Consider the following 14,061-nt stretch of genomic DNA (forward strand, 5'->3'; position numbering starts at 1 on the left):
TTCAATATGCATAGCCATGTTAAAACATGCTAAGTGTTAAACCCAAGGGGTTTGGTTATGCAATAAGCCTCTGAAATATGCAAGAGGCCACGTTAAGTAAAGCCATGTGAAATGCACAAATGTGCTGTTGTGTGTGTTTTCGAATGCAGGTTGGGGGTGTTTGGCCAGAAAGGGACCAAGGAGGAGAGGGTGGGCACATGCCTTCTCCTCCCTGCGGGGTTTCAGAGGAAGCTCCGCCCCTGGTGTACGGCTCTGCCCCGGAGGGTGGAAGCTCCACCCCTGGCATGCGCCCCCACCCCCGGAGGGTGGAAGCTCCACCCCCCCGGCTTCAGCCCCCCGAGTTGTCTGAGGGAGAGCAACCTGGCCCCCGGCTCAAAAAGATTGCCTACCCCTGGCTTAAACACACCGATGTGAGTCTTTTCTTCACCGGCAAATGAGCCCAGCTAGTTTTCAAAGTGTTCCTTAGTAAGTGAGGGCAGGAAGTCCTTGAGCTCTGAAACGCCTTCCATGTGTTGAACTGACACTGACACCACTTGGGTGGGGTTTGTGGGTGTTTTTTGGGGGGAAACGGCCATTCTTTTAACTGAGGCTCAACGTACGAAACACTAAGCTCTGGTTCCCCTTTGATCGTTTCATTTCCTGCACATTTCCTTGCTGTCCTTCTCCTCCTTTTGATCCAATGCTTAAACTTAGCCAGTAGTTCTTAAACTTTTACCCTTTACATGCAGACACCACCCACCCGTGTTCGATGTAGCATATAAATAAAAATATTTTCTTTGTTTAATGTGCATATTTTTGTTCACACACTTACATATATTCATATTTTAACATTTTACAGTTGATGTTTTGTATCTGTAGTGTTTCTGTTCCAAGGCAAAATCCACAAGACCTCAACTTAAGGTGGAATTTCTTTTCTAGTATTTTTATTATTTCCACATAAAAGCGCAACAAAGCATTATTCGACAATTTACATTCATCAATTACATTCTTTTTAAACCATTTCCTTTTATGTTTCAGAAATATAACGGACAGATTTCTTACAAGTTTTGAATTGCTTCTTTTTCATTGACCTAATGTATGACATAATATTCCGCTATAGATTTCTTTTCCTAATTTTGCTCTTGATCATGTCTTGTTTGGCTACTTTCTTTCCATTTTCCATCGTACTGTTGGGGTGTTCTTTTATTTACATACATTGATAAGTTGTCTAGTATCGCTAAATTGTTCACTTTTATTACCCACTCATCTATTGTTGGTATCATATTTAACTTCCAATATTTTGCATATAGCATACGGGCGGCAGTTATCATATACAATAGTACACTAATCTCATCTTGAATGAGATTGTCTGCTGGAGCGCGCCCGCTCCATACACGGGCATGCCATACGTGGTTTCCGGTTTATGCGGAAGCCGCACTGCAATCTACTGAATGGTATGTGCACCGCCATGAGCACGAGCCCCATTCTATCAAATGGGACTCGAGCTTATCCGGAACAGATCCCCGCGTAAGGCAAGGCTCCACTATTATGTCAATTATAGTTAACAAAATTTCTTGTACTTTGAATCCCCTGCTCCATGTCCTGGCCATTTCTTTAAAAGACAAATCACTACTACTACCCCAAAAAATCAAGGGGGAGGTTCAGAGGGGTCCTAGGGGCTACATGTTGCCAGCATGCCATATGATTTCTACCTCTGGACTTCCAATGTTTCAGAAAGGAGCCTTTCCTAGCATAATCTGGAGCTGCCAGGGATGGAAACTGGACTTTCCCTGTGCAATGCAGGTATTCTAACACTGATGTTTCGAAGGGCGGTATATAAATAAAGTTTTTATTTATTATTTATTATTTAACTAATCTTTTTTTCTTTTTCACCTCTGCCTGAGCACCAGATGGGCTTTGGAGGACAGCCCAGAGATCAATGGGTCAGGCAAAGTGAATCTGGGGAACCGAGGCTCTTTCCAGAGGAACTATGGGATGGGTTTTGCAGGACATCCCTGCTTCATGGCTCCCAAGACAGCCCAGGGAGCAATCTTCCCCAAAGATTCTCTCCCCATGGGGCGGCCAAAGCGAATTTGGGGAACCGAGGCTCTTTCCAGAGGAACTATGGGATGGCTCCCAAGACAGCCCAGGGAGCAATCTTCCCCAAAGCTTCTCTCCCCATGGGGCGGCCAAAGCGAATTTGGGGAACCGAGGCTCTTTCCAGAGGAACTATGGGATGGCTCCCAAGACAGCCCAGGGAGCAATCTTCCCCAAAGCTTCTCTCCCCATGGGGCGGCCAAAGCGAATTTGGGGAACCGAGGCTCTTTCCAGAGGAACTATGGGATGGCTCCCAAGACAGCCCAGGGAGCAATCTTCCCCAAAGCTTCTCTCCCCATGGGGCGGCCAAAGCGAATTTGGGGAACCGAGGCTCTTTCCAGAGGAACTATGGGATGGCTCCCAAGACAGCCCAGGGAGCAATCTTCCCCAAAGCTTCTCTCCCCATGGGGCGGCCAAAGCGAATTTGGGGAACCGAGGCTCTTTCCAGAGGAACTATGGGATGGCTCCCAAGACAGCCCAGGGAGCAATCTTCCCCAAAGCTTCTCTCCCCATGGGGCGGCCAAAGCGAATTTGGGGAACCGAGGCTCTTTCCAGAGGAACTATGGGATGGCTCCCAAGACAGCCCAGGGAGCAATCTTCCCCAAAGCTTCTCTCCCCATGGGGCGGCCAAAGCGAATTTGGGGAACCGAGGCTCTTTCCAGAGGAACTATGGGATGGCTCCCAAGACAGCCCTGGGAGCAATCTCCCCCAAAGATTCTCTCCCCATGGGGCGGCCAAAGCGAATTTGGGGAACCGAGGCTCTTTCCAGAGGAACTATGGGATGGCTCCCAAGACAGCCCAGGGAGCAATCTTCCCCAAAGCTTCTCTCCCCATGGGGCGGCCAAAGCGAATTTGGGGAACCGAGGCTCTTTCCAGAGGAACTATGGGATGGCTCCCAAGACAGCCCTGGGAGCAATCTCCCCCAAAGATTCTCTCCCCATGGGGCGGCCAAAGCGAATTTGGGGAACCGAGGCTCTTTCCAGAGGAACTATGGGATGGTTGTGTTTGTGAGACATTTATCCTCCTCTGCCAGAGAGTGCTGGTGCCATAATAAACTACCATTCCCAGGATTCCCTAGCACTGAGTTATGGCAGTTAATATGGGGAGACACAGAAGAGGACGAATAAGCGCCTCCTGATTGGCTCTTTTAAAAAAACATCGCAAAATGTATAACGAATTAAAAACGGCCAGGTAGTGGGAACGCAGGTACAGGCTACATCGGTGTATGTTACTCCGAATTAATGTGACGTCATGATGACGTCACTTTGACGTCGCCAAAACAAGTGAATGTGAATGAAAAAGTAACCAAACCGGTTTAAATATACACCAATTCATCCTTGAATGGGGACGAAACAGGGTCAATTACAGCCAATTAAAATAAAATGTTAAGTAAATGGGAACGATACAAATAAAGCGAATTGAAAAGCGGGATAACACTCGCTGTATTTTGAATCGCTTTAAAATGAACCGCTGTATTTACATTAGTTTTAAATCACAAGTGAGAACACCCCCAGTGACTTCCAAAAGTTAACAGGACAGGGTCATTCTGTTATTGTACTGTAACAGCAAGCCACTTGTACTTTTAAAAACAGGAAATAATTTTAAAGGAGCTTCAAGAGTAAAGAGCACAGAAAGGAGACCAGGAAAAATGGCTCTTCTCTTGGAAAGTCTTGTCCTCCCTCCTCAAGCACCAAAAGTAACCTGAGGCTGCCTTGCCTCAGTTGAACATGAATCAATAAAAAGCCAATGTGATTCTAGGCTGCATCAATAGAAGTATAGTGTCTAGATCATGGGAAGTAATAGTCCTACTTTATTCTCCTTTGGTCAGACCTCAACTGCAATACTGTGTCCAGCTCTGGACATGACAATTCAAGAAGGTGTGAGAACTGAGAACCTCAGGCTAATGATCCACAACTCGGGTTGCCATAAGTCAGGATCTCCAAACTGGGACAAATGTAGGACACATTTTTAAATGGAGGACACACAAAAAAATTTGATGATTTTTTAAAAATGTTACTATAAATGCATGTTTCTTAGGCATGATCAAAATGGAGGACATTTTGGCATTATTCCTAGACAGATGGCAGAAATGTACTTCCCTTTCTGGCCAACGCGCCCCCCCCCCCCCCCATTCCAAACAGCATATTTGGGCATTGAACATGGCTTTATTTTCCATGTATATTTTATTTTACTGGAAAAGTAAATTGGCCCCAAAAGTGGAAGAATGGGTATTGAAATTGCAAGAAATAATAGAATTAGATAAACTGTCAAGAAAACTGAGAAATGAAAAAATGACAATTTTTTTTGTAAAATGGAAAGGTATTTGAATATAAAGAAAATAATTGGGGAAAACAGACAATTAAAATATTAAAAGATTGGTAAAGAAATAAAATTTAATGGAATAAACAATGATAAGGTGAAAGATTTGATGAACCATAGTTGTAAAAATGCTAAGATAAATGGTAAAGAAGGAGAAATACGATTTAATTTTCACATTGGTTAATTCATTATTTTACATTTTCAGATATGAAAGAAATTTTTCTGTTGCTAGGCGAAACTCATTAGGAAAAGTGGATACCCCTGCTCAGCGAAATGAGAATGAAATTAAAAAAAGATGATATCTCAACATGAGAAAAGGAAATTAAGAACAGGGGGAACATATTTGAAGACTTAACTAATTCTTAAGAAGTGTGAGAATAATACAGGTCCGACTGTAATAGCAGAAAGATTTTTATGTTTTTTATGTAGAATTAATACTATATATCAGTGGTTCCCAACCTTTCTAATGCCGCGACCCTTTAATACAGTTTCTCCTGTTGCGGTGACCCCCACCATAAAAATATTTTCGTTCCTACTTCATAACTTTAATTTTGCTACTGTTATGAATCGTATTTTCATTGAACATAAGTAAAGCATAGTGATTAATCACAAAAAAGCCTCAGAGGATGGCAAAGGCAAAGCTCCTCTGAAGAAACCTGTCCCGAAAGTCCCAGGATAGGTATGCCTTGAGCCTTGGGCATGAAGCCACACTCTCTCAGCCTCAGAGGATGGCAATGGCCAGCCCCCTCTGAAGAAACCTGACCAGAAAGCCCCAGGATAGGTTTGCCTTGAGCCTTGGACAAGGAGCCACACTCTCTTAGCCTCAGAGGATGGCAATGCAAAGCTCCTCTGGAGAAACCTGACCAGAAAGCCCCATCATAGAAGGGCAGAGGGGTAGTGGTTCAAAGTGAAACTGAAACTCTTTGGCTGTGCTGCTGTCTCTCTTCTTTTTTGCAGAGCTCTATGTTCCTGAGAGAGGCAGGAAAGGGGACTCTGTGGGCAGTTGCTAAGCAACTGAGGAGGGGCCTGGAGGTGGCTGCTGCTCTAATGGGCCTAGCTTGACATGGCTATGCATATTTAACATGTCAAGGTAGTTTAACAAGAAGTGGACTTGCCCTCGGTTTCAGATGTCTTTCACCTGGGGTTGCCATAATTTTCTACCACCAAACTGGGACAATATGTAGAAAAATGTAGGACAAAATTTAGATCAAAATGTAGGACAAATGCAGGATAAAAATTTACCCCAAATGGTAGGACATTCAAGAAAAATGGAAGACATAAGCAGCTAAAAGCCAAAAAGTTAATTAATAATTTTAAAAAAAACACATTAATATAAATCCTTATATGAAAGAGATCTTATTGCACCTCTGAGACTAAATGCATCTGAGGAAGGAGACTTTCGGAAAGCTCATGCTGCCAACTTCTTTCTTTCATTCAGCCTCAGAAGAACTCAAAGCCAACCCCTCCCTAAACAAATATTCCCCCCAAAAAATTCCTTGGGAAAACTACACTCTCTCAGCTTCGGAAATAGGCCAAATCAAACCCCATCTAAACATACATCCCCCCAAAATATTCCTTGAGCAAAGGACACTCTCACCTCACAAAAAGGCCAAGTTGATGGTGCCTGCTCTTTTTTCCTGCCAGTTGGAAGCCCATCGGAGCCAAGGCCCCAGACAGCCCCCCATGCTCCAGCATTCCCCTTCCCAGGCAGGGAGGAAGAAGGAGGACATAAGCGGAGGAGGAAGAGGAGTAGAAGAAAGAAGGAGAAAAAGAAGAAGGATGAGAAAACGAAGGATAGGAGGAAGGGGTGAAGAAAGGCAAAGGAGAGAAGGAGAGGAGATAGAAGGAAAAGAAGGAGAGGAGGAGGAGAAAAAAAGGATAGGAGGAAGAGGAGAAGAAAGGTGAAGGGGAGAAGGAAACGAAAGAGAGGGGGAGGAGACCAAGTGGGTAAGGGGAGCACTGGGCTCCAACCCTGGAGAACAAAAAGCTAAGCCCCGGTCTGCCAGAGAAGCCCCCTGAGTATCCAAGTTGGGCAAGGTCACACTTTCTTCTCCACCCCCCTCCAACAAAGTTTCCCAAGAAAACCCCATGATAGGCTCCCCTTAGCAGAATCATATGCTGGAAGGAGTTGAGGGCAACCCACCTTGAAGCAACGATGGTTCCCCAGGCGACGGGGGGAGAAGAGAGAGGGCCTGGCTGGGAAGCTGGGCTCTCCTCTTCCTTCCCTCTTCTCCAGGCTGCATCCAGTGCCTGTAGAGAGGCCACGAGGCTGGTGGCGCCATGGGCCTCCTGGGCCAGGCCAGCACAGAAACCTCCTCTCCTCCAGCCACTGGAGGAGCTTCTCCAGGCAGAGGACTCCTGGCGGCTGTGCGCAAGCATGCCACCAGCCCTGGTCACATGTGGGGGCAGGGCCCAGAAAGCCCTCAGAAATGGCGGCAAGGTGTTGGGTTTTTTAAAAAAATAAAAATAATAAACATAAAATGGCAGGGAGAGGTCAGTGGGTTGGGGGCCCGGGACAGCATTGCAAAACTGGGCAGAGGCGCCCCCAGGGCCCAAAAAACGTGATTGTCCCGCCTACAGGCAGGACATGGCAACCCTATCCACAACCAACTTATTGTAAAACAAGAAAGTTTATTGTAAGATGCACAGCAGAAGTAACCACAAGCACATCTTTGCAGAATCTGAAGGCACAAGGAAAAATTCCCACTTTAAACCCCACCCAGGAATCAATCCCCACGGCCACCAGCCACCTTACAGTTGAAGAACCATTACATGCTATCCCACATTTCAAACCCCTTAGCAGGGCCCCATCCACAAGCCAAACCTCACCCTTAATATTCCACCTTATTTTTCCAACCCCCAACACTATACAATGTTTCAACACCCAGAACTATCTAGATCAATATATATATTAAACATATAACAGTGATCATATATGAGCTGAATATGTGAAGTGAATATTAAATAACTGGATATTTCTAATATTATACTTGATCTTAACTGGTTCTGACAGAAGGATATTGACAAGCTAGAGTGTATACAAAGAAGTTGAAAGGTCTGGAAACTATAAAGCCCTATAAAGATTGACTTAAGGAGCTGGGTATGTTTAGCCAGGAGAAGAGAAGGTTAAGAGGTGATATGATAGCCATGTTTAAATATTTGAAGGGATGTATATTGAGAATGGAGCAAGCTTGTTTTCTGCTGCTCTAGAGACTAGGACATGGAGCAACTACAGGAAAAGAGATCCCACCGCAACATTAGGAAGAACTTCCTGATGGTAAGAACTCTTTGACTGGAAGACACACCCTTGGAGTGTGAATCTCCTTCTTTGGAGGTTTTTAAACAGAGGCTGGATGGCCATCTGCGAGGGTTGCTTGGCTGTGTATTCCTGCATAGCATAGGGTTAGATGGGATGGCATTTGAGGTTTCTTCCAACCCTATGATTCTAGGACTTTCTTGGGAAGGACAACCAGACCACACCCACATCACACCCACAAATCGGATCATTCTCACAATGAATCCAAATCAGACATTCCCACTCAAACAGTTTGCTGAGAGGCCAATCGCTGCAGATTTTTGCACATTTGCATCAATTCCTAGTTGTCTTCACTCTCCTGTGCAAATTTCCATCTATTCACTCTCCTTCTGCTGAAAATGCACAGCCATGTGAATCTATCTGAAGCAGATGGATCGACACATGTTCCATAATCTGCATCCTCATAGATACTAACAGATACTCCGATAAAAACCATGCATCTGGATCACAGTCTATTCTGTCTATCACAGTCTATTCTGTTCTATGGGTAATTGGTTACTGGCCGAAGCCAAAGGTTGCTCAGCAATGGCTCCTTTTCATCCTGGAGAGAAATGACCAGGGTTCTGTACTAGGCCCAGTTCTATTCAACATCTTTATCAGTGACTTCGATGAAAGAATTGGGGGCATACTTATCAAATTTGCAGATGACACCAAACTAGGAGGAGTAGCTAATACTCCAGAGGACAGGATCAAACTTCAAAACGACCTCCATAGATTAGAAAGCTGGGTCAAAGCTAACAAAATGAATTTCAACAGGGAGAAATGTAAGTTAGTGCACTTAGGGCAGAAAAAAGGAAATAAATGTATATAGGATGTGAGGGGTACCTGACTTAACAAAACTGCATGTGAAAGGGATCTTGGAGTCCTAGTAGAACACACGTTGAACATGAGTCAACAGTGTGATGTGGCAACTTAAAAAGCCAATGCGATTCTAGGCTGCATCAATGGTCTTTGTGGTCTCTTCCAACTCCATAATTCTATGATTCTATGATTAGAATGTGGAGTATTTTAACTGTTTAGACAGACCCTGAGCCATAGCAGGAAAGAGTCTTTATCAGATTATTTCAAGCATACACACCTACACAAAAATCAATTCCCAGGAATTGATGCACAGCACAACACCACCGTGAGAGCCACACTGTCGTGTGATAAGGCTGAGGGAAAGGTGGGATTGACGCACCACTATAAATTGCCTAAATGCCGTAAAGGCACCAGATCCCGTCTGACCAGGGAAGCTAAGCATGCTCGGCCTGATAACAGAGGATTGATCAGAACTATCTTTGCCAAACTGGGACAGTTGGAGGGCATGTCCAGCTGACTAACTGGGACAGAAGAGGTCTTTTCCCTGGTAGCCAGAGCTGTGGAAGAAGGGGAACTGTGACCTGGGACTTTGACTGCATGGCGTTCCTAAATAGGCAGCTTCAGATGGGAGGCAAATGGTCCAACCTCCCTCAACTTGGCATCCTCCAGATATTTTAGAATGCATACTGAGGATGGAAAAAGCTTGTTTTCTGCTGCTCCAGAGACTGGGTCCTCACATTAGAGGAACAGATTTCACCTAAACATTAGGAAGAACCTCCGGTGGGTAAGAGCTGTTGGACAGTGTAACACATTCCCTCAGAGTGGAAAGGTGGGAGATTGCTATCATAGAGCATAGAATCATAGAATCATAGAGTTGGAAGAGACCCCAAGAAGGGCCATCCAGTCCAATCCCATTCTGCCATGCAGGAACTCTCAATCAAAGCATCTCCGACAGATGGCCATCCAGCCGCTGTTTAAAGACCTCTCCACTACACTCCGAGGGAGTGTGTTCCACTGTCGAACAGCCCTTACTGTCAGGAAGTTCCTCCTAATGTTGAGATGGAATTTCTTTTCCTGGAGCTTGCATCCATTGCTCCATTGCTACTGGGAATCCAAGTAGACCACAAGTTGAACATGAGTCAACAGTGCGATGCAGCAGCTAAAAAGGCCAATGCGATTTTAGACTGCATCAATAGAAGTGTAGTGTCTAGATCAAAAGAAGTAATGATGCTACTGTATTTTACTTTGGTTAGACCCTGCCTGGAATACTGTGTCCAGTTCTGGGCCCCACAATTCAAAAAGGACATTGAGAAAATGGAGTGTGTCCAAATTAAAATGGTGAAGGGTCTGGAAACCATGCCCTATGAAGAATGCCTTAGGGAGCTGGTTATGTTTAGCCTGGAGAAGAGAAGGTTAAGAGTTGATATGATAGCCCTGTTTAAATATTTGAAGGGATGTCATGTTGAGGAAGGAGGAGCAAGCGTGTTTTCTGCTGCTCCAGAGACTAGGACCTGGAGCAATGGATCCAAGCCCCAGGAAAAGAGATTCCACCTCAACATTAGGAGGCATTTCCTGACAGTAAGGGCTGATCGACAGCGGAACACACTTCTTACTCAGAGTGTAGTAGAGTCTCCTTCCTTGGAGGTCTTTAAACAGAGGCTGGATGGCCATCTGTCGGGTATGCTTTGATTGAGAGTTCCTGCATGGCAGAATGGGGTTGGACTGGATGACCCTTGGGGTCTCTTCCATCTATATGATTCTGTGATTCCCAATCATTCCTATCCATTCAAAGCAGTAGTTATAGTTCAAAACATCTGGGGCGCACCATGTTGAGGTAGGTTAACTTCAGGCCAGGCACAAGATGTAATGTGCAGTACCCTAACCACTAGGCTGCACATGCCCCTAAGGGCCTTCCATCATCTCAAGTTGTTTATTACCAACCTCCCGCACCTGAAGAAAACACGTTACCTAACCACTCAGTTTTGTCTTCATCCTTTGCAGACCTTTCCCTTTCCCACCATCCACCATCAGCTTAATACACAAAAGAAACAAAACTTACCAGATCTTCTGCATTTTGATGTTTGAAATGGGAAACAAGAAAAGGTCAGAGACCTATTTACCAGGAAGCAGCATCTAGGATCGCAATATCTTGGTCCTTTGCAAATTGCAACTGTAGGCATACCCCTAAAACCCTCTTTTTTCTCCTTTTTTCATTTTAAATAATAGAGAAATCAGGCCAAGCAAATTGCAAACTATTCAGGCAGGACTATCTAATCTTCTTTCTTCACTCATGCCCCCATTCTGTCACATGCACTCGTTTTCTTTTAATTCCAAAGCGCTCTCTGCAGATACATGTGTGGTTACCACAGGAACAAATGAAAACCAAGTTAAAGTGCAAAAGGAGGTGGGGAAAGGGGGAGAGAAGGAGAATGAGAAGGAGGAGAAGAGAGAGCATAAAAGATCCCTAGCTCCGCTCTGCAGGATGAGTGCACAAAATCAATGCAAGAACTCATAGGAACAAGAGAGGGGGAGCTATACCACCCTTCACTAATCTGTACCTTTCGGAACTACAACTCCCATTATCCCAAGTGGTTGTGGAGACTGGGGGTTGTAATGCAACATATAGAGAAGGTCACAGGTTTGGGAAGGCTAAGCGATACCAATGATTGTGTTCTTTGTGTTGCGGTTTGAGCGTTGAACTACAACTCTGGAGATCTGTGTTCAGTTTCCTGCTGGAGCATAAAAACCCACTAGGTAATCTTGGGCATGTCACACTCTCTCCTGCTTTTTGTTATAACAATCAATGCGGCGTACGTCATTAAAATAATACAATATATATACAAAGTATTCCCCTCCCCTTAAAGAATTGAACAGTTAAGGATTAAAATTACATAAACATTAAAATCAAAAGCGGTGGGCAAAATCATAGCATATGTGGGAGAGATCATTTTGGCCAAGTACTATTCCAGGAAGGCCTGCCAGAAGAGATCCGTCTTGACAGCTTTCTAGAAGCTGTCTAAGTTGGTAATTTGATGAATCTCATCTGGCAGAAGATGGAAATGGCAAACCCCCTAATGAAGAAACCTTCGAAGAAAACCCTATGAGAGGGTTGCCTTAGGGTCACCATAAGTCAAAACTGACTTGGAGGCACACAACAACTGCCTGGATCCATACCTAATATCTCAAAAGGTATTCATACCTAATACCTCTGGAGCAGCAGAAAACAAACTTGCTCCATCTTCAGTAGGATATCATTTCAAATACTTAAACAGGCCTATCATATCACTTCTTAACCTTCTCTTCTCTAAACATACCCAGTTCCTTAAGTCTTCCCTAAGTCCCTAAGCATGCACTATTTGGTCAAGCCGGGTGTCACCCATTCTATATCTGTGCAGTCTGTTACTAGGCTTTATGGGGGCATCCTATATCTCCATGGACCAAAGGTATGGAAATAAAGAAATAAGGTATACCTAAGTTTAGGAAACAAAGGAACAGTGAGAGAAGACTGCCTCACATCTTGGTTGGGATATAGCAATTCTGATTGTCTGGGAGATCAGAGACAATGCAATCCTATCTATGTTCACAGAGAAAGTCCCATTGGGTTCAACAAGAATTTACTTCTAAATCACTGTGGCCTGGATTATACTCCTGTTGCTTCAGTTCCTGTCTCCAAATGTTAAAAGAAAAGCAGAAGCAGAAACACCCACACAGACATATTCACTTTCCCCGGATAATGCCTACTGTCAAGCATGAGCAATAAACAATTAGTGAGTTAGCAGAAGAGTGTTGGGCTGTTGTTGTTGTTGTTTTGCAAAGGGAGGAAGATTAAACAATATATCTGCAACATCTACATCAAGTGTCTCCAAGGTACACATTGCCACAGTACCAAGAGGAAAAAAACAAGTTGCTTTTATTCAACAAGATGCAATACAGTTTCTTTTAATCCAGGCACAGGAACCCTGTGGCCATCCAGGTGCCATTGGACCAAAACTCTCATCATTCTTGACCACTGCTCACATTGTCTGGATCTGATGGGAGTCAGACTCTAACATCCAGAGAAACACAAATTCCCCCAGCTCTGTTTTGAATTATGAGGACCCCTCTCTCGTTCCGTCTTAATTTCCCCTGTGTTGCCACTGCCTTGATTTTACAAACAGCCTGTTTTCCAGCTGGATTTGGAGAATTTCTGACATTTACGTTACTCTAGAACTGGCACATATGCTATCAATCACTCTTTGCGGTGCGCAAACATTATTAAGCATGTGTCTTCCTGGCAAGATCAGATACCTCCTCGCTGACTCTGTTAATCTAATGTTCCCCATCCTATCCCTAAGGTTAGATGTGCAAAGAGCAGTTTTTGTTAGTACTCCAAGTTAGTCCAGGGATGCATTCAATGCACAGATCCCCCCTCTCTCACACACACACACACACACACACACAAGCAGCACAGTTTGAGAGCATTGCATAGAACTGTCAACAACTGGGATGCATTGCAATAAAAACTCCAGCCACCAGATGGCAGCAGGAAGCCTAGGTGCAGGGCTGGAGAGCATCGTAATATCTTATTGGATGCATCCCAATAACAACTTCAGCCACCAGGTGGCAGCAGGAAAAATTCTGGACTCCTTTTGGTCTCTTCTCTCATCTACTAGGCATTGCTCTCTCATAAACCAGTAGCAATTTCAGCCCAGCAGAAGAAGCTGCACAGCTGCATCCACACTGGAGAAATAACCCGGTTTGGCACCGCTTTAATTGTCCTGGCTCAAGGCTATGGAATTCTGGGAGTTGCAGTTTGTTGTGTGCCCCACAACAAACTCCAACTCTCAGAATTCCATAGCCTTGAGCCAGGGCAGTTAAAGTGGTGCCAAACCGGATTTATTTCTCCAGTGTGGAAGCAACTTTAGTTGGACTATAAGTCCAGAGGAGCTCTGGTGGCACAGTGGTTAAATGCTGGTACTGCAGCCACAAGGTTGTGAGTTCGATCCCAGGGCCTCCAGGGTCGACTCAACCTTCCATCCTTTCATAGGTCGGTATGCTCGAGCCCTATTGAGTACAATGGGGCTTGGGCTCGTGATGCAGTGCACATGCCACGAGCATGCGCGCCATTCATTTTAAGCTGTAAGCATAAGTTGAAAGACGTGTATGGTGCACTTGCATATGGTGCAGGCGCATTGTACATATTATTGCTATTGCTATTGCTATCCAGTTGTGATTTTGCATGGGAACCAGTGTCGTGTGGTCATTTGAACACTGGACTATGACTCTGGAGAACAGGGTTTGAATTCCTGCTCTGCCGTGAAACCCATTGGATGACCTTGGGCATGTCACACTCTCTCGGCCTCGGAGGATGGCAAGGGCAAACCCCCTGTGAAGAAACTTACCAAGAAAGCCCCATGATAGGTTTGCCTTAGGGTTGCCATAAGTCAGAAGACTTGAAGGCACACAACAACAACAAAAGAGCCAGTGTGGCATTGCAATTTGAGTGTTTGAGCATTGATTCGATGTCATGCGATTGAAATCGCCAATGGGAATGACCCCTTAGACTGTGG

The 14,061-nt window shown here is 44.7% G+C and overlaps 1 protein-coding gene across 9 annotated transcripts in view; it reads right to left on the reverse strand.

Moving 5' to 3' along the window:
* Positions 1-14,061, reverse strand: part of LOC149286400 (rap1 GTPase-activating protein 2) — a 370,335-nt gene that overhangs the window by 244,868 nt on the left and 111,406 nt on the right. Inside the window, exon 1 of one of the 9 annotated variants that reach the window (XM_089494089.1) lies at positions 10,572-10,777. The exons of the other annotated variants lie outside the window; for them this stretch is intronic. Within the exon in view, the coding sequence (XP_089350215.1) occupies positions 10,572-10,585 (14 nt within the window). The 5' untranslated portion in view covers positions 10,586-10,777. Of the gene's footprint in view, positions 1-10,571; positions 10,778-14,061 lie in introns of those variants that run through there. 9 annotated transcript variants of the gene reach the window in all.

The sequence above is a fragment of the Sceloporus occidentalis genome, unplaced genomic scaffold (assembly GCF_023333645.1).
Source record: "Sceloporus occidentalis isolate IW3139 unplaced genomic scaffold, rSceOcc1.0.p SCAF_69, whole genome shotgun sequence".
Lineage (NCBI taxonomy): Eukaryota > Metazoa > Chordata > Lepidosauria > Squamata > Phrynosomatidae > Sceloporus > Sceloporus occidentalis.